This window comes from Ovis aries, chromosome 9 (assembly GCF_016772045.2).
Source record: "Ovis aries strain OAR_USU_Benz2616 breed Rambouillet chromosome 9, ARS-UI_Ramb_v3.0, whole genome shotgun sequence".
Lineage (NCBI taxonomy): Eukaryota > Metazoa > Chordata > Mammalia > Artiodactyla > Bovidae > Ovis > Ovis aries.
This window is the reverse complement of record NC_056062.1, coordinates 64749556-64773898: the sequence shown is the minus strand read 5'-3', so window position 1 is coordinate 64773898 and position 24343 is coordinate 64749556. Positions and strand designations below refer to the sequence as shown.

Genomic DNA, 24343 nt, shown 5'->3' with positions numbered 1-24343 from the left:
CTATGTATTAAACATTCCTAATTTATTAGCTAGAAATTGAGAAAACAAAGGTCCAATGTCAGTCTGGACACAGCTAAGAAGAATATTTGGGAAAGCAAAGAAAATAAGAAATCACTCAAAACTGTCACTTAAAATCACTAAATGGTGATCTATTGAAAAGTGTTTAATGATTCTAGTTCATCTATGTCTTAGTAAAAGTTCTTTCATATATATTTTTTATAAAATGGTTATGTAACCTTAGAGTAGGAGGAAAATGTAATTCAAAATGTTAATTCCTACTGTGTCAATTCTAACTAAAACCCAACCCACATTCACTCTTACAGATTCTATATTAAAACACTAAATACTTGATATATAATATTATCCTTAAGATAATCATCTTTCCCTTTTATCAAGGATTTGTGAGTTTATGTGAGTATATATATTCAAAGATGTATCGATACTCACAAACACTGCACATATATACATATGCTATACATATATAACACATATTTTGTCTTGAACATTCTTGACTACATTATATTACATTCAAATCAAAATTTAAAAAAATGTTCAGTAAACTTCCTATAAAATTGTACATGTTAAATAACAGGTGCTTTAGCATAAACTTATTCATTGTTATTAATAATAATACATTTTTGAAAATAAATTTATATCATGAATAGTTAAAATACCAAGAAAAATATGACTGGAAACTATAAAGTTTACTCAGCAATAATTATGAAATATATTGAAGGTAACCTGCATGTGCAACTAATATTTACTATTTATTAGTGTATATCTTTTAATAAGCACTTCTTTTAAAAGGAGTTTCTAAAAGATTTCTAAAAGTTAAAATAATAAAAATAAAATAATAAATATTAAATGTGTAATTTACATACTATATGTCCAAAGAAAAAATACTAAATGATATTTTAAGATTACAACAGTCCTGGCAGAAAAATGCATTTCCTGTTATGGTTTCTAGTGCATTGTGATGATGGAATTGTATTTTTCACTGAGCATTGTGCTTACCTCCACATCTTGGAATTGGGCCACTCCACATCACTTTTCCATCCATAAGTATACATGTAATTGTTTCTGTTCCCTGGGTTTTAATAAATCCTTCTTCACAAATAACTGAAATCGAACTTCCTAATTGAAAGTTGTCCCCAAATCTCCTTGCATTGATCGGTATTCCAGGATCAGGACACTCGTTATGTCCAAATGCTTGAGAACAGCAAAAGAGAAAAACATACAAACTAGTAGCATGAAACAGAACCTTGAGGATCTGGGTGATAAAAATTGATTTTTAGAAAGGTTATGTTCATTACTAGAAAAGACCTTATTAAAAACAAAACAAAACAAAACAAAAAACAAAATAGAGAGACTCTTCTCTGACCACACCTGTTTCTCTCTCTGATGTGTAATAGATGTATTGGTGTTAAAATAAGAACTGCACAATAAAATTACAACATTTCAAAATAGAATTGTTTCTGCTTATTTCTTGAAATCATTAGCTTTATCTAAGTAAAATTTCCAGGTTAAGCTGAACAAAATTCCAATTAATGTGAATACAGAACAGACTGACTATAGGTCCTTGAAAAGTTCTGTTGTGATTCATCATTTGGAATAAAGAGAGTCTCACTGTGAGAATTAACATGAAGTGTTTCAATCTAGGATGAAAGTCGTTCAATTTTTCAATAATTTTCCACATATCATTTATTCTCTGCCATCTAGGAAAAGGGAAGAGAGCTAATTCTTTTGCAATCACTATGTTCTAGGCACTGTGATAGAAGCTGTAGATATTATACATTATCACATCATTTAACATGTAGAACAGCCTGATAGCCATTTACTCTATAGAGTAACATGAAATTCAGAAAAAGTATTACTAGTTTGCCTCAGATCATCAAGATACTATTGAAATGTATCCCCTGGTCTGACTTTAAATTTTTTCTCCACAACATATTCTGTCTTGGATCATTTGTCTCATGTCTCTCAAATGAATGCAAGTTTCTTGGTTCAGGGTCAGTACCTCATTTCACCTTGTCTCATCCAGGATGTATATTTAGCCCCATCCCAGCAAGTAGCAGAATTGTAAGGACAATGTGTTTACTTAAATTTCTCATAGATTATAGGTTACATGAGCCCTATAAATTTGCAACGTAAGTGTTTAAATTAGTATAATATAAATGGAAGAGTATTTAAAGTAGCAAAGTCTAAGTAAGTAAAATCTATTTCATGAGGCATATACAATTTGATATCATATTCATACTGCATGAGTACATGCAATTATTTCAATTTTTCACTAAATCATCACTGATATTGTTCATAACTTTTATAATTATATTGTCCATCTCCTCATTTTTAAGTTAAACAGTACAAAATAATATTAAGTGAAAGTGAAGTAGCTCAGTCATGTCTGACTCTTTGCGACCTCCATGGACTGTAGCCTACCAGGCTCCTCTGTCCATGGGATTCTCCAGGCAAGGATAGTGGAGTGGGTTGCCATTTCCTTCTCCAGGGATCTTCCCGACCCAGGGATCGAACACGAGTCTCCTGCATTGCAGGCAGACAATTTACCATCTGAGCCACCAGGGAAGTCCTTTCACTTTCAATACAAAATAATATTAAGTAAATTCTAAAATGTATAAAATTTATTTTGCATGTACACTTATTTCTAATTTCTTTCTGTTGTGCTTTTTAAAAGCATAATTTTGATTAAGTCTGGTCGCTCCTGAATATAATATCTTCTGTATAATTTTTCAGGAAAAAACAATCAGTAGGAAGCAAGCGAGTAAGAATTTGAATACAATGGGTTAAATCATTTACTAGAAAAATAGAACAAGGAACAAAATAAATATTTCCATAATATCTTCAAGGTACCATAAATATTAAAGTTAAAAACATTATGCATTTAAGGAAATTCCCTGGCAGTCAAGTGCTTAGGATTTGGTGGGACCCAGAGTTCATCTTAAAGTTGGAGAACTACGATCCCTGTTTAGCCAAAAAAAACAAAAACAAAAAACAACCAGATATATGCATTTACAACAACATAAAAAGTGTAAATAGAAAAATGCATATATTCTCTATATTTATGCATATATATGAAACATTTTAAAAGGGACTTACAGATAAAGTAACTAATTTATAGAGAGGGCCTATATAACATATCACGGCTAACTTAACTTGAACAATGTGTAATTACACATTGACAACTTTTGAGTGCCAGTATTCACTAAGAGTGTCATCTTGAAAAGACAATAACCACATTTAGTTACTAATTGACAAAGCTCAGCACTGAATGCCCTAGGGCAAGGGTTTGGGGGAGGAGGGCACAATTTTTTTCAAAGAGCAGGAAATTAAATTCTATTATAATGTGACACAAATATTAACTCATCAAGTTGGTGAATGGAGTGTGGTATTTTTGCACATAACCAATAAAAATCACTGACATTCTATAGCTTCAGGTAATATATGTGGAAATAGAAGTATCAGTATGTACATTTGTTAACAAAACTAAGGTATTTTCTTTATGTGATTCTTTTTCTATATTTATCCATGTTATTTTTGGAAAATAATATTCATCCTTTTGAAACACAAAAATTGTGGATGACAGACAATAGGTAAATAACCTCAAAGAATTCTTAAAACTAGAATAATAAAATGAGCACAGTAATACAAGAATTTTCAAGGGAATAGCTCAGAAGGCAACTAAACAATAACTGCTAATGTTTATTGAGCATTTATTAGGTATATATAATGAACTGTTTACATGCATTACCCTACTCTGATTAAATAAAATTCATATTTTATGGCATGATAAATATTTAAACATAGATTTTTTTTTTCCTCCACCTTCTTGGGCCTCTTTCCTCCTCTTCAGTGTATATTGTGCATCTGCATTAACCAGATCTCCTTAGGAGATACTGCTGCTGCTGCTGCGTCACTTCAGTCGTGTCCAACTCTGCGACCTCATAGATGGCAGCCCACAAGGCTACCCCGTCCCTGGGATTCTCCAGGCAAGAACACTGGAGTGGGCTGCCATTTCCTTCTCTAATGCAAGAAAATGAGAAGTGAAAGTGAAGTCGCTCAGTCGGGTCTGACTCCTCACCATGGACTGCAGCCTACCAGGCTCCTCTGTCCATGGGATTTTCCAGGCAAGAGTACTGGAGTGGGTTGCCATCACCTTCTCCGCCTTAGGAGATAACATTCCTTCTTAATCTCCTTAATCACTTCTTAATCACTTCTTCTTAATCACCACTTGTTTTGTATATTGTCTCAAAAAATTGCCTAACTATGCTTTGACGTCTAACAGTGGAACAGTCCTCAGAGCTTTCTGAAAGACTGTCTCCCGGGTTATAATCCACAGGTTGTCTTCAAAAAAGTTTTTCATTTCTTTCTTATTTATATCAGCCAATACATTAGCTTATTCTATTAAATCTAAGCCACTGATTATTTTTTTTATTGACAACTCCTTTCAAAAACTCAATATAACTTTATTGATGGGAATGCTGAGCCTCTGTTGTTAAACCTAAAAATGTATTACAGCAAAGCCAAGATTTGAAGTTCCATAGACTGATTTTAGAGCTGATCTTAATCACTAAGGTACCATCCACACAGTGGCTTTGCTAAGTCAATTTAGTAATCCACTGCCCTAAAATTAGTAATTTCCTTCTCTGTGATACTTTGATAGTCTAGTGAATTTTATCTTTGGAATTATAATTCTGTGTTGTCATTATTTGTTTAAAATTCTCTACTGATTTGAGTATCCTGAAGGAAGATATGTTTGCATACCAGTAACAGAGTAATACGTATAGTAGATGTCAGATTATGCTTATATGATTTCATAAAATAAGTTAATATATTGGCTGATATAAAATTATATTTGAAATATATCTCCTTAATATCATGCCTCTTAAAAGGAGAAATGACACAATGAATTAAAATATGGTTAGAATCAAGGACTAAAAGACCACCCTAATAGAAATTATACATATGGTGTGCTCAAATTTCCTTATCTGAGGAACAAGAGGGCTGTTTTGTATGATTTCCTTTCTAGTTCTAATTTATAGAAATATGTCATACAGAAAAATTAAACTTACTGTTGTAAGTGATGTTAAAGCCACGTCCTGACATTGAGTGGTCAGCTTGAAATTCCAACCGTAGTATATGACTATTGCTAGTAAGATGAGAAGGCACTTCAGCCCCAGTAAAGGTTCCAAGAATTGGGGAGTCTGGAGAGTCCCCGTCTTTAATAGCAAGGAAGTCAAACTGGGATTCCAGATCAAAGTCATTGAAAGAAAGGTGTATTCGACTTCCTGGATCAGAGATTATTGTCCAGATGCAATTTAAATTATTTCCATACCCTTCTGGATAATCAGGAGAAAGGACTGTTCCCATTGGTGCAGTAAAGTTAGAGAGGCAAGGAACTGTTAAAATAGGAGAATCATAAAATATAATAAATGTTCAAAAGTAATACAGTATCTCAATTTGCCATTGTTAATAATTACAATAATCAATTAGAAGTTTGAAAAAAATATTAAACAATGTAATCTGTCTTGTAAAACAGAAAAAAATTGTTACTGTTTGCACATTATTAGGGAAGGCAACTAGTACCTTGAATCACTGTATGTTAAATATGCACGAAAACATAACTAGAGTAATAACAATTTATTTTGACATTTATCATGTCTATGTTAGAGTATGGTGCAAAGTTTTACTTTCTGTACTTCAAAAAATATTGGAGAAGAATATAGACATTTCCATAGAAAGCTCACATAATGATTGAAAACAAACAAACAAAAATAACATGTAGGTACTAACATTACCAGGATGATACAACCTGAAGAAAACTTGCAGTAAGGGTAATAACTAGGTGAACTTGATTCCTATCATGGGCATGGAATGCTCTGATAGCTTCTAACACAGATAAGGAGATGAGTTACACATGATAGTGGCTAACATTGGAAAGACAACTAAATAATCATTTTCATATCATAGTAAAGTTAGGCTTTATTCCCCCGCAGATTTTTTTTTTTAACTTAAAAAAAAATCTGATTTAAAGGTTCACACAGAAAAGTTAGAAAGCAGAGGAAGGATAAGAAAAAATGATCTATCACACAGGGGAAATCATAGTTTAAAAAAAGTATTATATTTTTCCAGTGTTTCTTCTTACGTATTTTTAAACAAAACTGAATTTATACAATTTTGTACCATACTTTATTGACAAAGGATGTGAACTTTGGCCCTCAGAATATTTTGCTAAATTCTTGTATATAAAAGTTGTATTATCTTATGCTTAAATATAACAAAAATGTATTAGATAGTGCAACACCCCTACTAGCATGAATACTGTTATTATCTGACCTTTTTATTTAATAAGAAGAATGATATCACAGTGTTTTAATTAGCACTGCTTTGCCTTCTAGTAAAGTTGAAGATTCTATTGGCATTATCTAAAGCTTAGTGGTATTTCAAGACTTTACTTCAAAATCTTTAAATCTAGGTATTCTTCCAAGAAGACAACCTTTGTCTAATATTGCAGAACCTATTAATGTAGCGTATTACATCAAAAATTGAAATATTTTAAATCATTTTAGTAGATGCTAATATTGTGTTTAATAGACTAATTTTAAATAATGCTGACTAGAACCAACTTTAAGAAAATCTAGAGAAAACTTTATGCAATTTTAAAAGGACTTAAGCCCTGAATTCTGATATATGGTAAATATGTAACAAGTAATAATTTCCTTTTTTAACCAACAATAGCTAATTTGAAAATGCAATTGAAAGATAGTTTATGAAGAAAAATAAAGTTATAAAGTACAGGACTATAAAAGGTAAGGACTAGAAATAGTCCTTACAAAAATATGAATAACTCATACAAAGAAAATTATAAACTTATTGAGAACAGGAAATTTTACAAGTGAAAAAGAGGTGCCATGGATGCCATGTTCCTGAATGAGAAAACATTATATTAAATATGTAAATTATATAGAAACTGCTTTTAAATTTCAATCAAAATCCTAACATAATCTCTTTAGAAACTTGATCTAATGTGTTGGCACAACTTGGCAAAAATAAAAAGGCAAGAATAGATATGAGAATTTTTACAAGTAAAGTGGCTACTAAGCATAATATTAAGTTATTACCATAAAACTAATATGGAATTCATAGATGTATAACACTAGATCAAAAGAAGTTACATATAAAATGCATTTGATATAATTAAGGGTTTAAAGTATTGTATTGTGTGTGTGCTCACTTAGTTGTGTCCGACTTTTTGCGACTCTATGACCAGGTTCCTCTGTCCATTGGATTTCCCGGGCAAGAATACTAGAATAGCTTGCCATTTCCTTTTCCAGAGGATCTTTCTGTCCCAAGGACTGAACCCATGTCTCTTGCACTTCCTACATTAGCAGGCAGATTCTTTACCTGGGAAGCCTAAAGTATTGTGTAGATATCTACTTAGTCTGATAACGGAGATTAGCATGATAGATTTGGTCAGTCTTCCCTGATATACTTAGAGCTTCCCCTATAGTTCAGTTGGTAAAGAATCCACCTGCAATGCAGGAGATCCAGGTTCGATTCCTGGATCAGGGAAATCCCATGGAGAAGGAAATAGCAACCCACCCCAGTATTTTTGCCTGGAGAATCCCATGAAGAGGGGAGCCTGCCAGGTTACAGTTCATGGGGTCACAAGAGCCGGAGAGGACTTGGCGACTAAACACCACCACCCTCAGATGCAGATCATTAATTCAGAGATTAGGAAACTAACGTCTGTGGGCCAAATCTAGCCTGAATTCTACTTTTTCAAATGAAATTTTATTTGAATGTAATCTGTAATCTTGAACTTTCATTTTCCTATTGTCCATGAATGCATTTCCTGCTACACTGACAGAGTTTAGTTGCAAAAGGGACCCACATAACTTATAAAAGCAAAAGTGTTGAAGAGTCCTCATACGTTCATTAGACATCTATGTTTATTAGAAATTTATTTATCACCTTTAAAAAATGCAATATAAATTTCTGCATGATATTTTTCAAATATTAGGAAATATTTGGCATCTATTCATTTAAAAAGTTCTCAGTACATGTTTAAAAATGCTAAAGAATTTTAAAATGTTAAAGAATCAACATTTCCAATAAAGGAAAATGTGTGTTTTGCAGCACAAATTAAAATTTAGATAAAATGCAGGTGTTGAAAAGTGCTAAATTTTTTTAACGTCAGTTATATTTTGAAGTAAGGTTTGTGCTAATGCCCTTGTAGGGAATAAAGGATTTCACAAATGAAAAGCATTACTATTACAAGAGTCGGATATGGATAAAAAACAAGAAAATTTTAAAATTATTTTTAAACAAGAAAATTATTTTTACTTTCATGATTATGAGCTTGTGTGTTACCATTTGTATTGAAAACTAAAATTCAGGTTTTCAATTATTGCATTCACACCTGGTAAGCTGTATTTGTTGGTAATGAAGATAGAATTTAATTTAACCTAAAAGTACATCAACAGATAAACAAATTATATTTTTGCTTCAGCTAAATTGAAATGCTTCAATGTATTTGAAGAAATACATTATTTTAATCCGAACATATTGTAGGCCATAAACATTAATGAATTTTATTCTGTGCAATATAAATAAATGGCACTTAACCATGCATTAGTGTGAGCATCTACAAGCAAAAATAAGTTAATGCATTATACATAGAATATAACCTTTAAATATTTTTAAGTGTTCCTGATTGCAAATAAGCATGTACTATCTCGTTAAAAATAAATGAGTCTATTAGAATTAGCTCAGATGTATAATTTCCATAAGAAGTATGCTATCTATAAAGTATAAAATGCCACCAATAAAGTGTTATGAGAACATATGGAAAATATACTTTGCAATTACCAAATGAACTATGTTAACTTTATTTAAATCTGTAAGGAAATTTATAGTTTGGCATAAACACACTTGTTAAAGAGAGTCCCAAAAAGTGCTACTCATTCAAAAATAATTACACAGTTCCAGTTCTTTGCAATTAATTACAAAAGCAATTATATGCAAGGACAGGGTAACATATGCTATCTGGAAGCAAAGCATTTGGTACTCACAGATACAGATGGGTATGTTTGCAGACCATTGGTTATTCTCTTGACAAACAATGGATTTCTCTCCAATTAATTCAAATCCAAACTGGCATTCGAACCTTAAAACATCACGGTTAGAAAATCCATCACCTTCCCTAATTCCATATAAGGGTGTACCAGGATCACCACAACTTTCTTTTTCAATTTCTGTAACAATAGATGATATGTCAGATTTCAAGGGTTTCAGGCATATGATATCCATATAGTCAATTTAGAGACATACATTCTCTATAGTTAGGATATTTCAGAGCAAAAGATGAAAATGTTCTCCCAATCTTAATCTTCTTTTGCTATGGTTAAGATGTAATTATCTTTAGGGAAGACTTAGTATTTTTCTCTTACTTTGAAGACAGGGAATCAAAGGTCTTCAGAGCTTATGTGGTTGTTCCTAATAATTATGAACAATAACCAGATTTTCTGTCTATACTATATACATATAGTATACATATTTACATACATATGTGTTTTCTTTAAATTTCAAAAACTTTTATTTTTGTAACCTGTACATGATACAGGAAATTGTTAGATTGAAACTAGAACACAGGGTAACATCCTCTGCCTCTGTGCTCCTACAACAATCAGTGAATTCCTTCCACATAGTATCTGCCATTCTTCCGGGTACTTGTTGGTTGAATTACCTTCCCCAACTAGACCCCTTGTAAAGCGCTTTAGAGCAGAGGTCAATTTAGTATTCCAGATAACCCTGATACATTTCTCAACAAATGTGTATTGGGTGAATTCAACTGAAGGAGTTTGAAAGAAAAAAATTCTCTTCAGAGCACATTAAAATACCCTTTCAACATATACTCAGTTCAGTTCAGTTGCTCAGTCGTGTCTGACTCTTTGTGATCTCATGAACTGCAGCACACCAGGCCTCTATCCATCACCAACTCCCGGAGTCCACCCAAACCCATGTCCATCGCGTTGGTGATACCATCCAACCATCTCATCCTCTGTCATCCCCGTCTCCTCCTGCTCTCAATCTTTCCCAGCATCAGGGTCTTTTCAAATGAGTCAGCTCTTTGCATGAGGTGTCCAAAGTATTGGAGTTTCAGCTTCAACATCAGTCCTTTCAATGAACACCCAGGACTGATCTCCTTTAGGATGGACTGGTTGGATCTCCTTGCAGTCCAAGGGACACTCAAAAGTCTTCTCCAACACCACAGTTCAAAGGCATCAATTCTTCGGCGCTCAGCTTTCTTCACAGTCCAACTCTCACATCCATACAAGACCACTGGAAAAACCATAGCCTTGACTAGACGGACCTTTGTTGACAAAGTAATGCTTTTTAATAAGCTGTCTAGGTTGCTCATAACTTTCCTTCCAAGGAGTAAGTGTTTTTTAATTTCATGGCTACAGTCACCATCTGCAGTGATTTTGGAGCCCAGAAAAATAAAGTCAGCCACTGTTTCCACTGTTTCCCCATCTATTTGCCATGAAGTGTAGGGACTGGATGCCATGATCTTAGTTTTCTGAATGTTGAGCTTTAAGCCAACTTTTTCACTCTCCTCTTTCACTTTCATCAAGAGGCTCTTTAGTTCCTCTTCACTTTCTGCCATAAGGGTGGTGTCACCTGCATATCTGAGTGTATTGATATTTCTCCTGGCATCAGTGTCTTTTCATGTGCTCAAGGAAACTTCAAACATCTAGGACCTTCATTGTGGAGTTACGAGGCTAATTGTAGATTATTGTGATGATTGTTTTGGTTTTTAGTTACAGAAGATAGCATTAACATAGCCATCCTCAAACAACACCCAGAAATTAACATTAAAAAAAAAAAACTTTGAGATAAAGTTATGATCTCTCTTGACACTCCAATGATCACACATTCCTGGTTCTTCTGTAATCAACCAGTACCAATTTGTCATGCATCTTTCTAGTTCCTTCCTCATGCTTTTAGAATTATACACACACACACACACACATATAAAATACATATTATTATAAGCATCCATATTTGCATAAATATAAAAATCCTCTTCACAAAATCTATGTAGTGTTGCTTTGTATAAGTATTGTAACTTATACTGCAGTACACTCCCAGCATATTTTATAACAATAAAATGCTTTTTAATCAAACAATAATTTTGGAGATATTTTTGAATGCCCTTGTATCCTTAGCAGAAAACATAGATAGTTATCGTGATTTCTTTAATACACTGGACTTGATTTGATATTTATTTCTTTCTGTGTCATAGGGACATTGGTCCTTTGGTCTAAATATTTTTGTTGTGCTGTTTCTATATAGACTTCATATCGAAGAAAGATTAGGAATTTTCTAGCATTCACTAGTCTTTTAAGCTAGGTTGTATAATAAGAAAATGATACCTGAGTGTTAGAATTTGCCAAAAAAATAAGCTGACTGAGTCTGGCATAATTTTGAGGTAGATATCTGACCAATGTTTCAATATCTTCTAAGGTTATTTTCCTATTTTAAAAAATTGGGGAGGATTTAACAACATAATATCACACACACACACACACACACACACACACACACACACACACACAGATATGTTAGAGAGGTGAAATTTTCCAAAATTTCCAAGTTGATAGTTTAGCAGGGGTAGAATTGTGTTATACAATCTTTAAATATATCTTTATAAAGATAAATCATTAATTTTCTTACTCCTAATGCCAAGTTATTTGTGATTAGTCTTCCAGTTTTCTTTTGTTCATATTTACAAAACATTGTCAAATTTACTAGTCTACTCAACTTCAACTCTTTTGCATTATTTTGCTATTCTTTCTCCACCTTCTTAAGCTTAAGTTTTAGGATTTGTTTCTATATTAGTTTATTTTCAGCCCTTCTTGTTTCCTTAAAAATATGCTTTTTAGTCTATAAATTTTCTTCAGAGTACTGCTTCTGTACTTAGAGCTTCTGTTGCTGCTGTTGTTCACTTCTAAATAGTTTATTGTTTCCATCTTCATTTCCTCTTTAAATCATAAACAGTTTCAATGTGCTTTTAAATTTATGGGTCTAGGCTATCATTTTGTTGCTGATTTCTAGTGTTATTGCTTTAATAATCAGTATAAGTATATCCAGGTCTCACAGTGGATAAATCAGTAAAACATATTCAATTCAATTTGATATATTTGTCAAATTGAAATAACTGATGTCCTTAATTATCTTTTGTGCACCCTCTCCAACATTTTTTTAAATAACTGTTGAAATTCCAAATAAAGTATGAATTTTGCCAGATTTCTTTGTAGTTCAATCAAGCTCACTTGCATAGTTCACATCACATTGAGTCATTCAATTTATTCAGCAAATATCTGAGGACCTATGATGTGCTAGATTCTCTTTTAGGTATTATGTGGGATAGATCAATGAATAAACAGATAATAATTCCTACTTCTTAATAGTGTATATTCCACTGGAAGTTCACAAATAATAATAAATAAAAGTCTTATTTTAGAAGGTGATATGTGCTATGGTGGTGGTACACTTTTATTTATACTTAAAATATGTTGCAATTTCTTGAATATTTTTGTGATTTGTTACTTTTTATTATTTCATAACCTATTATTTGGAGAAGGCAATGGAACCCCACTCCAGTATTCTTGCCTGGAAAATCCCATGGACGGAGGAGCCTGGTAGGCTGCAGTCCATGGCGTCGCTGAGAGTTGGACACAACTCAGTGACTTCACTTTCACTTTTCACTTTTCACTTTCATGCATCGGAGAAGGAAATGGCAACCCACTCCAGTGTTCTTGCCTGGAGAATCCCAGGGATGGTGGAGCCTGGTGGGCTGCTGTCTATGGGGTCACACAGAGGTGGACATGACTGAAGTGACTTACCAGCAGCAGCAGCAGCAGCAGCAGCAACCTATTATTTTTTTTTCTTGGACATAATTTCTCCCTTTATTTTTATGAGGATATCTAGCGTAGTCATTTCAATTAAAAAAATGTTTTTATCTGTTTCCTTGGGTATAAGCAGAAGTCTGCTTCAAGTGTAGCAGACTAAAGTTTCTTCTGAAGCAGCATATTTGAAAATGTATTTGATGAATCATAATGGTTGTCAAGCCTACGATGACAAGTGCAGGAGGCAATTATTTGAATGAGTGGTCAAATAAGTGTTTTTATTGGCTTGCTTCTGTAAACTTCAGGCTTATTTCTTCTAATGTCAGAATCATGTCACACGTCTAGGTATAAATTATCTCCTCTGGTGATCTACTTTTACACTTCACCCTGAGTTGGGGATCCCTCCCTCTTGATAACTACATTTGACTCCATTTTATATCTGGGTATTTTGCTCTGAAGCCAAAATATTTTCTTCTGTAGCAATTACTCATTTTCTCAAGATTTCCAGTGGCCTCTTCTCTGGAGGTTTCTGGTCCTAATGAATGATGGTCTTAGGCAGAAAGTATAACAACAGCAGCCCATAGAGGCACTGGCTTATGAAATTCTCAGCTTGTCTCTGTATTCCATATATATATACATATATATGTGTGTGTGTGTGTGTATATATATGTATATATATATATATTTATATGCTTATTTATATTTATGGATCTCAGAAATCCCCTATAGCTTTATAATAACTGAGATGTTCTCTTCTTAAGCATCAGATTTTTAAGTGTTTTTAAAAATGTGTTTTCTATCATCTTTGGGCTAGTAATGAGAATAGGTGCTTTCTCTACTATATTATTTTGAAACTATTTTTTTTCTTTGCTCCTTTAAAACGATATTCTTTAAATCAATAATATACTTTCAAATGAAGATATAAATTGAAGTTGCAATATTCTCTTAGACTGAGAAACAACATACAATAAGAAAAATAACCATATATCCCCTGATAGCTCAGTTGGTAAAGAATCTGCCTGAAATGCAGGAGACCCCGTTTCAATTCCTGGGTCAGGAAGATCCACTGTAGACGGGATAGGCTACCCACTCCAGTATTCTGGCCTCAAGAATTCTGTAGACTGTATAGTCCATGAGGTCCCAAAGAGCTGGACACAACTGAGCGACTTTCACTTTCCTTCACTTATTTTATAGCATTGCCTTTGAAATTATTTCCTATTGAGGCAAGACTAATATCTGAATAAATAATTCATATACAGCAGATGAGTGTTATAATAGAGTTTTGCACAAAAATCAGTTATTAGTAATAGTAACTACATTTATTTTACATAGAAATTGTACTGATATTATGAAAAAATCTTTTTAAAATATTTAATCTTCATAACAAAAATATAATGGAACTATTACCATCTCTATTTACTGATAAAAAAAATCAGAGAAGTTAAGTAATACTCAGAGAAATAATGCTGCAGACTGAATGTTTTTGTCTCCCCCTAGCTTTATATAGTGAAACATAATCCCCGATGTGATGATATTTTGATGTGGAGTCTTTGGAAGGTGATAAGGTCATGAGGGTGCAGCCTTCATAAATAGCATTTCTGCCCTTATAAAAGAGGAATTCACAAAAGTCCCTTACCTATCTAGCCATGTGAGGACACAGGGGAAAAACAGCCCTTCTGTGAACAGGAAATGGGCTCTTATCAAACACTGAATTTCCCAGCACCTTGATCTTGGACTTAGTTTTCATACTTGTTTATAAGTCACCCAGTCTATAGTATTTTTTGTTATAACAGTCAAAACAAATAAGATATAGATATTAACTTGCCAAATTTCACAAAATCAATAGCAGAATTTAGGTCTGTCTCAATCTATAGCCACAATCCCCAAGCTACTGTAAAGAAATTTTCATTCATTAATTACCCGTTTATGAAACATTTGTTTAATTTCTAATATGTATCAAAAATAAGACTAGGCACTAGGAATATAAAGACAAATAAGATGTAGCATATGTCCTTAAATGAGGGCAAAAGGAGGTACAGCAAAGGCCCCTTGAATTGGAGGTTGACAGCTAGGTAGAAGTTTCACAGCAGAGGTGAGCCTGAAACTATCTTAGAGCTATTTTACTACGTGAACTGGGGAAGAATAAGGAAGGAAAGGTTTCCTAGGTGGAAAAAGAAGAGAAGTATTAGAAAAGATAAAGTCTTTTCTCTTTCTTTAGATGAGGTTACTTGGTGTTAGGAGCCTGTCTGAGTTCTTTCAAGATATTATAAGAGAATGTTGTTGTTTAGTTGCCATGTCATGCCCGACACTTTTGCTACCCCATGGACTGTAGCCCACCAGGTTCCTCTGTCCATGGGATTCTCCAGGCAAGAAAATTGGAGTGGGTTGCCATGGCTTGTAAACAACAGAAATTTGTTTCTCATAGTTCTGAAGGTTGAAAAGTCCAAGATCAAAGTGTCAGTAGATTTGGTATCTGGACAGGGCTCATTTTCCAGATTCACCAATATCTTTTTGCTGTGTCCTCACATGGTAGAAAGGGCTAGGGAGCTCCTAGGGTACTAATTCCGTTTATCAGGGGCCCACTCTCATCACTTAGTCACCTCCTAAAGGCCCCATGTACAAATATCATCACATTGGGGATTAGGTTTCAACACGTGAATTTTAGAAGCACAAATATTCATCCTATAGCGGAGACAATGACAGTGGCAACAAGAGATGAGGCGATAGTGAGGTCAAGTAAGTGATAATCGGGCTAGAGGCCAAACAAGTAGTAGCAAGGCTAAGGAAGCAGCCAGTAAATTTGTAAGATCAGGTATAAATGAGGGGACTGTACAAATCATGAATGTATTGAGGATAAGGTAGCTAGACTTCTCACTATCCAGAAGGGGATGTAGAAAATTGGAAGGCTACAAAGAATTCTCAGTGGACAAACTAAAATTGGAGAAACTGATGTTAATTCATGTTTAAAATATAGATATACACAGATAGAGATGAATGTGCCTGTATTATACCAAACATTACACATATGCACATATATGCATGCACAGATATTGTCTAGCCCCATCCACTGAGAGTCCTACAAACAATAAGTACTTATAGCAACAAGGACATGAGTGCTCACATCCTGGTGTCTGAATACCATTCTTCACTAACGGGAATCAGGAAACTGCTTCCAGCAGTAGTCAAGGAAACATAGAGGACAAAACTGGAACACCTTGTGTAAAAAGAAATCTTTAAAGAATGATGACGACATATTGAAAAGACATGCAGGCCAGCCTGAAGAAACTACACTGGCCATTCTAGGGCAGCTTAATCAGTTGTGTCAGCCCCTTACAGGTTTGAGGCATGGAGCAACCATTGGTACAGTCATCTTTATTTTGTTTATTGCAGCAAAATTGTAGTAGCTCCAGGATCCAGATTTGATCCCACAAAATTGCCAGAAACTTGGTCTTCCTCAACAGCTTCTCTAAGGTGCTACACTGCCACTTGTAACTGTGGACAATTTAATGTCTGAGGGATAAACTTTGACTACCAAGAAAAAAGATGAGAAGGAGACCAGAAGAAATATTGCTCATCTGTCTTCTCACAAAACAGGTGGTTTGAAACCACAGCTGGTCCATGAGGCCCACATGGCCTATACACTGTGTTTTTCTTGAGGCTGTGGCTACACAGTAACTTACTACCTTATATTTGATCCCCCTACTTCCCTGTTATATCTCTTTTTTCCCTTCATTTTTGCTGTCTTGGAATTGCACTCTGCCCTCCCCACATAAAATTTTAGTCTATAAGCTTCATCACAGCCTTTGTTTTCTAGAGACTCAAAGATAAGATGGGGCTTCCCAGGTAGTGCTAGCAGTAAAGAACTGACCTGCCAATGCAGGAGACATAAGATAAGTGAGTTCAATCCCTGGGTTGGGAAGATCCCCTGCAGGAAGGTATGGCAACCCACTCAAGTAACCTTGTCTGGAGAATCCCATGGACAGAGGAACCTGGTGGGTTACCATCTGTAGAATTGCATAAAATCAGACACTACTGAAGTGACATTGCACACATGTGTGCAAAGCTTTAATAAGTAACTTAAAACTGGCAAGCAGTCAGTAAAAAAATTAAGGGATTAGGCTATCTAAAGGTCCCAGGAAGATAAGATTATTACTTCCCATTATTGAGAGATTATAATTTGACAGATTTGCTAAATACTTATCTGCTTTAACTTATGTATCACTTATTATAACACTGAGAGGAAGACCCTATTTATTCTACCTTAATGGGTGAAAAAATGAGGTTCTGAGAAGCTGACTAAGGTCAGATATGTAGAAATAGTTCAAGTCAAGTAAGTTTCCACTCAACATCTACCTGACTCCAATGACCAAATGCTGTCATCATTCAATACTGCTTGAGAGAAAGGATGGAGAGAATACTGTTAGCCAGGCACAGGAATAATTAAGGAAAGAAAATTGCTTCCAGTACTGGAACAGGGGAAAAAAAAAAAAAGCAACATTAATTTTAAGAGAGGTTCTTGTCTTGAATATTTCAACACACCAAACCACCTTTATGGCACCAGGATAATTCTTAAACTATCCATATCTCTTCAAATTCTATACTATGGGAGTCCTCGTGTTTTAAATCTTTCCTGTCTCTTCCTTTTGGTCTGCAACCATTTTCCTACTAACTACCTAAGTGTCAGGCATGTCAGGACATTTTCACGTCAACATGCTCTTAGGGAAGATGTCTCATCCAGGACAGAAGAAATGTCCCGGAGATTAATATCTGGGGAAATTCCTATGCATCTTTTAAGGTCTAACTATACCTCTTTCAGAATCTTCCAGTTTATTGTGATCCACACAGTCAAAGGCTTTGGCATAGTCAATAAAGCAGAAATAGATGTTTTTCTGGAACTCTTTTGCTCTTTCAATGATCCAGCAGGTGTTGGCAATTTGATCTCTGGTTCCTTTGCCTTTTCTAAAACCAGCTTGAACATCTGGAAGTTCACGGTTCACGTATTGCTGAAGCCTGGCTTGGAGAATTTTGAGCATTACTTTCCTAGGGTGTGAGATGATTGCAATTGTGTGGTAGTTTGAGCATTCTTTGGCATTGCCTTTCTTTGGGCATACCAGACCACCTGACCTGCCTCTTGAGAAACCTGTATGCAGGTCAGAACACAACAGTTAGAACTGGACATGGAACAACAGACTGGTTCCAAATAGGAAAAGGAGTACGTCAAGGCTTTATATTGTCACCCTGCTTATTTAACTTCTATGCAGAGTACATCATGAGAAACGCTGGCTTGGAAGAAGCACAAGCTAGAATCAAGGTTGCCAGGAGAAATATCAATAACCTCAGATATGCAGATGACACCACTCATGGCTGAAAGCGAAGAGGAACTAAAAAGCTTCTTGTTGAAAGTGAAAGAGGAGGGTGAAAAAGTTGGCTTAAAGCTCAACATTCAGAAAACTAAGATCATGGCATCTGGTTCCATTACTTCATGGGAAATAGATGGGGAAACAGTGTCAGACTTTGTTTTGGGGGTTCCAAAATCACTGCAGATGGTGATTGCAGCCATGAAATTAAAAGATGCTTACTCCTTGGAAGGAAAGTTATGACCAACCTAGATAGCATATTCAAAAGCAAAGTTATTACTTTGCCAACAAAGGTCCGTCTAGTCAAGGCTATGGTTTTCCAATGGTCATGTATAGATGTGAGAGTTGGACTGTGAAGAAAGCTGAGCGCCAAAGAATTGATGCTTTTGAACTGTGGTGTTGGAAAAGACTCTTGACAGTCCCTTGGACTGCAAGGAGGTCCAACCAGTCCATTCTAAAGGAGATCAGTCCTGGGTGTTCATTGGAAGGACTGATGCTAGAACTGAAGCTCTAATACTTTGGCCACCTCATGCGAAGGTTTGACTGACTGGAAAAGACTCAGATGCTGGGAGGGATTGGGGGCAGGAGGAGAAGGGGGAGCCACGTTAGGCACTACTGACAGGACACAGAGGATGAGATGGCTGGATGGCATCACTGACACAATGGACATGAGTTTGAGTGAACTCCAGGAGTTGATGATGGACAGGGAAGCCTAGCATGCTGTGATTCATGCGGTCGCAAAGAGTCAGACACGACTGAGCGATGGAACTGAACTGATACCTCTTTCATAAAGATTGACCTGAGTTTGTAACTCTAGTCACTTGCTCCTTTCTTTGCAGTTCTATAGGCCAATATCCACTGGATCATAGAAAAAGCTAGAGAATTCCAGAAAACAAAACAAAGCAAAAACATCCATTTCTGCTTCATTGACTATGTTAAAGCTACTGACTCTGTGGATCACAACAAACTGTAGAAAAATTTTAAAGAGATAGGAATACCAGACCACCTTACCTGCTTCCTGAGAAACCTGTATTCAGGTCAAGAAGCAATAGTTAGAACCAGACATGGAAAAACAGACTACTTCAATATTGTGAAAGGAGTATGTCAAGGCTGTAATTTCTCACCCTGCTTATTTAATTTTTATGCAGAGTACATCATGTGAAATGCCAGGCTGGATGAAGCACAAGCTGGAATCAAAATTGCCAGAGAAATATCAGTAACCTCAGATATGCAGATGACACCAGCCTTATGGCAGTAAGTGAAGACGAACTAAAGAGCCTATTGATGAACATGAAAGAGGACAGCAAAAAAACTGGCTTAAAACTCACATTCAGCAAACAAAGATCATGGCATCAGGTCCCATCACTTCATGGCAAACAGATGGGGAAACATTGGGAACAGGGAGAGACTTTATTTTCTTGGGCTCCAAAATCATTGTATATGGTTACTGCAGTAATGAAATTAAAAGACTCTTGCCCCTTGGAAGAAGCTCCTTGATAACATATTAAAAAGCAGAGCCATTACTTTGCCAACAAATGTCCATATAGTCCAAGCTATGGTTTTTCCAGTAGTCATGTTTGGATGTGAGAGTTGGATATAAAGAAGGCTGAGCACTGAAGAACTGATGCTTTTGAAGTGTGATGTTGGAGAAGACTCTTGAGAGTCCCTTGGACAGCAAGGAGATCAAACCAGTCAATCCTAAAGCTAATTGGTCCTGAATATGCATTAGAAGGACTGACACTGAAGCTGAAGCTCCAATATTTGGCCACCTTATGTGCAGAGCTGACTTATTACAAAGGCCCTGATGTTGGGAAAGATTGAAGGCAGGAGGAGAAGGGGGCAACAGAAGACGAGATGGTTGGATGGCATCACTGACACAATGGACATGAGTTTGAGCAAGCTCTCGGTGATGGTGAAGGACAGGGAAGTCTGGTATGCTACAGTCCATGGGATTGCAAAGAGTTGGACATGACTGAAAGACTGAACAACAACAAGCCTTAGGGATACTTATATCAATCCATGTATTTTACTATAATTATTTACTCATTTGTCTCTTCCCATGATATTTTATTCATAACTTTGCACATCTGTATACATAGTGATGACAAACATTTATAATTCATTTATGTGTTAGGCAAAGTTCTAAGCATTTGTTATATTTAACCTTGACACAACCCTATGCAGACCCAATGAGGTAAGTAACTTGCCTAGAGTCACACACATTTTAAGTAGTAAACCTATGATTTGAACCCAGATGGTATGGTTCCATGATATGAATTCTTAAGCATTATGCTCTTTCTCGAGACTAAAGGTCAAGAATGGTTGTGTAATATATAAAGAAAGAAGGAAGGTAATTAAAAATTAGTATATAAAAGTATGTGGTACTATCTGTAAACCATATAAGCAATTACATATTCTCATAGTTATAGGGACCTATACATACAGGAAGTCACAGAATGACACATTACTGTTGTGACTTTGGAATAATTTAAATTTTATAGTTGTCTTATAATTATAGGAAATTTGTGCTGAATATTTTGTTTACCTCTCAAGAACCATTCTTTACCCGTTTCTTCCCTGAGTCTTGCCTCTGTAGGGTGGGATTAAAGGCTGACCCACATGGACCCAAGACAGATAGGCTCCTATACCACTCGACTTTCTGAATGTGTAATAAGCAGTCGGACCACTGGCATGAGAAAGGATGAGAAGGTTGGGCAATAGGGGTATTTTCTCCCATCTTCTCTGCCTGATCACCATGGGATAGCTCTGTTCCTATACTGAAAACCACACTTTTGTCATGCTGCCCTCTCCCCACAGTGATCCTCAGTGCTATGATTATCATTCTGAAAGGTGATAATAGCTCTCTGTTGTCACTAGCCATGGATACTGTATAACCTCTTGGTTTTAAGCTCGACTCACACATAGCCAGTGAGAAAGTGTCATTTGTTACCTGCATTGTCCCTGATTTATAGAATACAGCTTACATTGAAATCTCAGTGCAACACAAAAATAATTTAGTTTGCATTGTACTGATTCTTGATTTTATTATCTTATGACACTTTGTTTCTTAGAATATAAAGTGGGGTTGAGATTTCTCTAACAAGCGTCTCCTCCACTGGGAGTCAGCTAAACACTGTGCATCATTCACAAACAAGTTTGGAAGGAAGGAACAGAATAAGTATCCATTCCCAGAGTCAGAGGTAAGCACCCGTAAAGTAGCACCTGATTCTGCTCTTTTTCGTCCCTCCTGTGGAGGCAAAGGAATCAGAAGCTAGAGAAGAGAGTTGAAATAAATGAGGATGAGGGGTCAGATGAAATATAAGCTGAGCACTTGGGAAGGCTCTCCTGTAGTGAGTTGAGAACAAAATAGAAAACAAAGGTTTAAATGACAGTGCTTGAAATTTGTAGAGCAGGAATATTTCAATATCTTGTTTTAGTAATCAAGAAACTTTTATCCTTGATGCCTAAAGTAATAAACTCTAATTTTAAATTCAACAAGATTTCTAGCCAAAAACTAACATCTGGCCTTCAAGTGACATGGAAATTCTCATTGATCAATCTCTGACCTGACAACAGTTGACACTGTAATTCAAATATTTCACAGAGGAACTGTGTAAGTTAAAAGAAAGTGATCTGTAAAACTTGCAGTTTTGCTGATTCTTAATGTTAAGAACCCTCTTGGGAAATCTCATTACCTTAGTAACGGGCTTACAAAGGTCGTGAAATACAGAATCATGCAGCTGAAAAAGACCTTGTGAGTTAAACTCTGTTTCACCCTCAAGGATCTCAGACAAATGAGACCAAAATTTAAACAGATTTTGAGAAGGAAAGCTATAGCTCCCACACAAAGAAATGAAGGACATATTTGCAATAATAAATGTGTAAAGTGTCTTATCACAATGTGAAAACACTGACATTGAAAAGCTTCAGATTAGATGTGATCATTTAATAAAAAATTGAGAATGCTGCTCAAAGAAAAGACAGCTGAAGTTTAGCATTTTGCATAGGGCTGGTGTAGAAGAACATCTTGCTGCCAGTAAGTAATTAAATAATACATTGTTTTGATATACCATATAGCAATAGAGGTACTCATTCAAAACACAAAATTACTCAATTTTTAATCATATTTCACCTTAAAAATTACTGAACACCTTAGTATGCTTAATAGAGTTAGGAACTCTGTGATTAAAAAAACAAAAGAATTGATGCTTTTGAACTGTGGTGTTGGAGAAGACTCTTGAGAGTCCATTGGACTGCAAGGAGATTCAACCAGTCCATCCTAAAGGAGATCAGTCCTGGGTGTTCTCTGGAAGGACTGATGTTGAAGCAGAAACCAATATTGTGGCCACCTGATGCGAAGAGCTGACTCATTTGAAAAGACCCTGATGTTGGGAAAGACTGAAGGCAGGAGGAGAAGGGGATGACAGAGGATGAGATGGTCAGATGGCATCACTGACTCAATGGACATGAGTCTGGGTAAACTCTGGGAGTTGGTGATGGACAGGGAGGCCTGGCATGCTGCGGTTCATGGGGTCACAAAGAGTTGGACATGACTGAGCGACTGAAGTGAACTGAACTGATAAAAAAACAATGTGCTTTTCTTTGATTCTAAATATGATGCTATTTGACATTTCATTAATTTGGAGATATTTTTATGGTTGTATTGATGATCTCTGATTGTTTCCAAGGCAAACCATTCAACATCAGAGTAATCCAAGTCTGTGCCCCAACAACTAATGACAAAGAAGCTGAAGTTGAATGGTTCTGTGAAGACCTACAAGACCTTCTAGCACTAACAGCAAAAAAAGATGTCCTTTTCATCATAGGGGAATGGAATGCTAAAGTAGGAAGTCAAGAGATACCTGGACTGAAACAGGGAAGTTTGGCCTTGGAATACAAAATGAAGCAGGGCAAAGACTAACAGAGTTTTCCCAAGAGAACACACTGGTCATAGCAAACACTCTCTTCCAACAACACAAGAGATGACTCTACACATGGACATCACCAGATGGTCAATACCTAAATCAAACTGAGTATAATCTTTGCAGTCAAAGATGGAGAAGCTCTTTACAGTCAGCAAAAACAAGACCGGAAGCTGACTGTGGCTCAGATCATGAACTCCTTATTGCCAAATTCAGACTAGATTGAAGAAAGTAGGGAAAACCACTAGGCCATTCAGGTGTGACCTTATGATTATACAACAGAAGTGACAAACAGATTCAAGGGATTGATCTGATAGACACCCTGAAGAGCTATGAATGGCGGTTTGTGATAATGTACTGGAGGTGATGATCAAACCATCCCCAATAACAAGAAATGCAAAAAGGCAAAACAGCTGTCTGAGGAGGCCTCACAAATAGCTGAGAAAAGAAGAGAAGTGAAAGGCAAAGGAGAAAAAGAAAGATATACCCATCTGAATGCAGAGTTCCAAAGAATAGAAAGGAGAAATAAGAAAGTCTTCCTAAGTGAACAATGCAAAGAAATAGAGGAAAACAATAGAATGGGAAAGACTAGAGATATCTGTCAAATCCTGAAAGATAATGCTGTTAAAGTGTTGCACTCAATATGCCAGCAAATTTGGAAAACTCAGCAGTAGCCACAGGACTGGAAAAGGTCAATTTTCATTCCAATCCCCAAAAAAGGAAATGCCAAAGAATGTTCAAACTACCACACAATTGCACTCATCTCAACGCTAGTAAAGTAATGCTCAAAATTCTCCAAGCCAGGCTTCAACAATACTTGCATCGTGAAATTCCAGATGTTCAAGCTGGATTTAAAAAAGGCAGAGGAACCAGAGATCAAATTGCCAACATCTGCTGGGTCATTGAAAAGGCAAGAGAGTTCCAGAAAAACATCTCTTTCTGCCTTATTGGCTATGCCAAAGCATTTGACTCTCTGGATCATAACAAACTGTGGAAAATTCTGAAAGAGATGTGAATACCAGACCACCTAACCTGCCTCTTGAGAAATCTGTATGCAGGTCAGAACACAACAGTTAGAACTGGACATGGAACAACAGAGTGGTTCCAAATAGGAAAAAGAGTACTGCAAGGCTGT

At 35.6% G+C, this 24343-nt stretch overlaps 1 protein-coding gene across 2 annotated transcripts in view; it reads right to left on the bottom strand.

The window, feature by feature from the left end:
• CSMD3 (CUB and Sushi multiple domains 3) overlaps window positions 1-24343 on the bottom strand; it is a 1392034-nt gene that overhangs the window by 476021 nt on the left and 891670 nt on the right. For both annotated transcript variants that reach the window (XM_060393469.1, XM_027973090.3), the window contains 3 exons: window positions 9090-9272; window positions 5088-5414; window positions 1015-1209 (listed from right to left, as the gene is read on the bottom strand). In XM_060393469.1, coding sequence (XP_060249452.1) covers window positions 1015-1209; window positions 5088-5414; window positions 9090-9272 — 705 coding nt within the window. The remainder of the gene's footprint in view (window positions 1-1014; window positions 1210-5087; window positions 5415-9089; window positions 9273-24343) is intronic.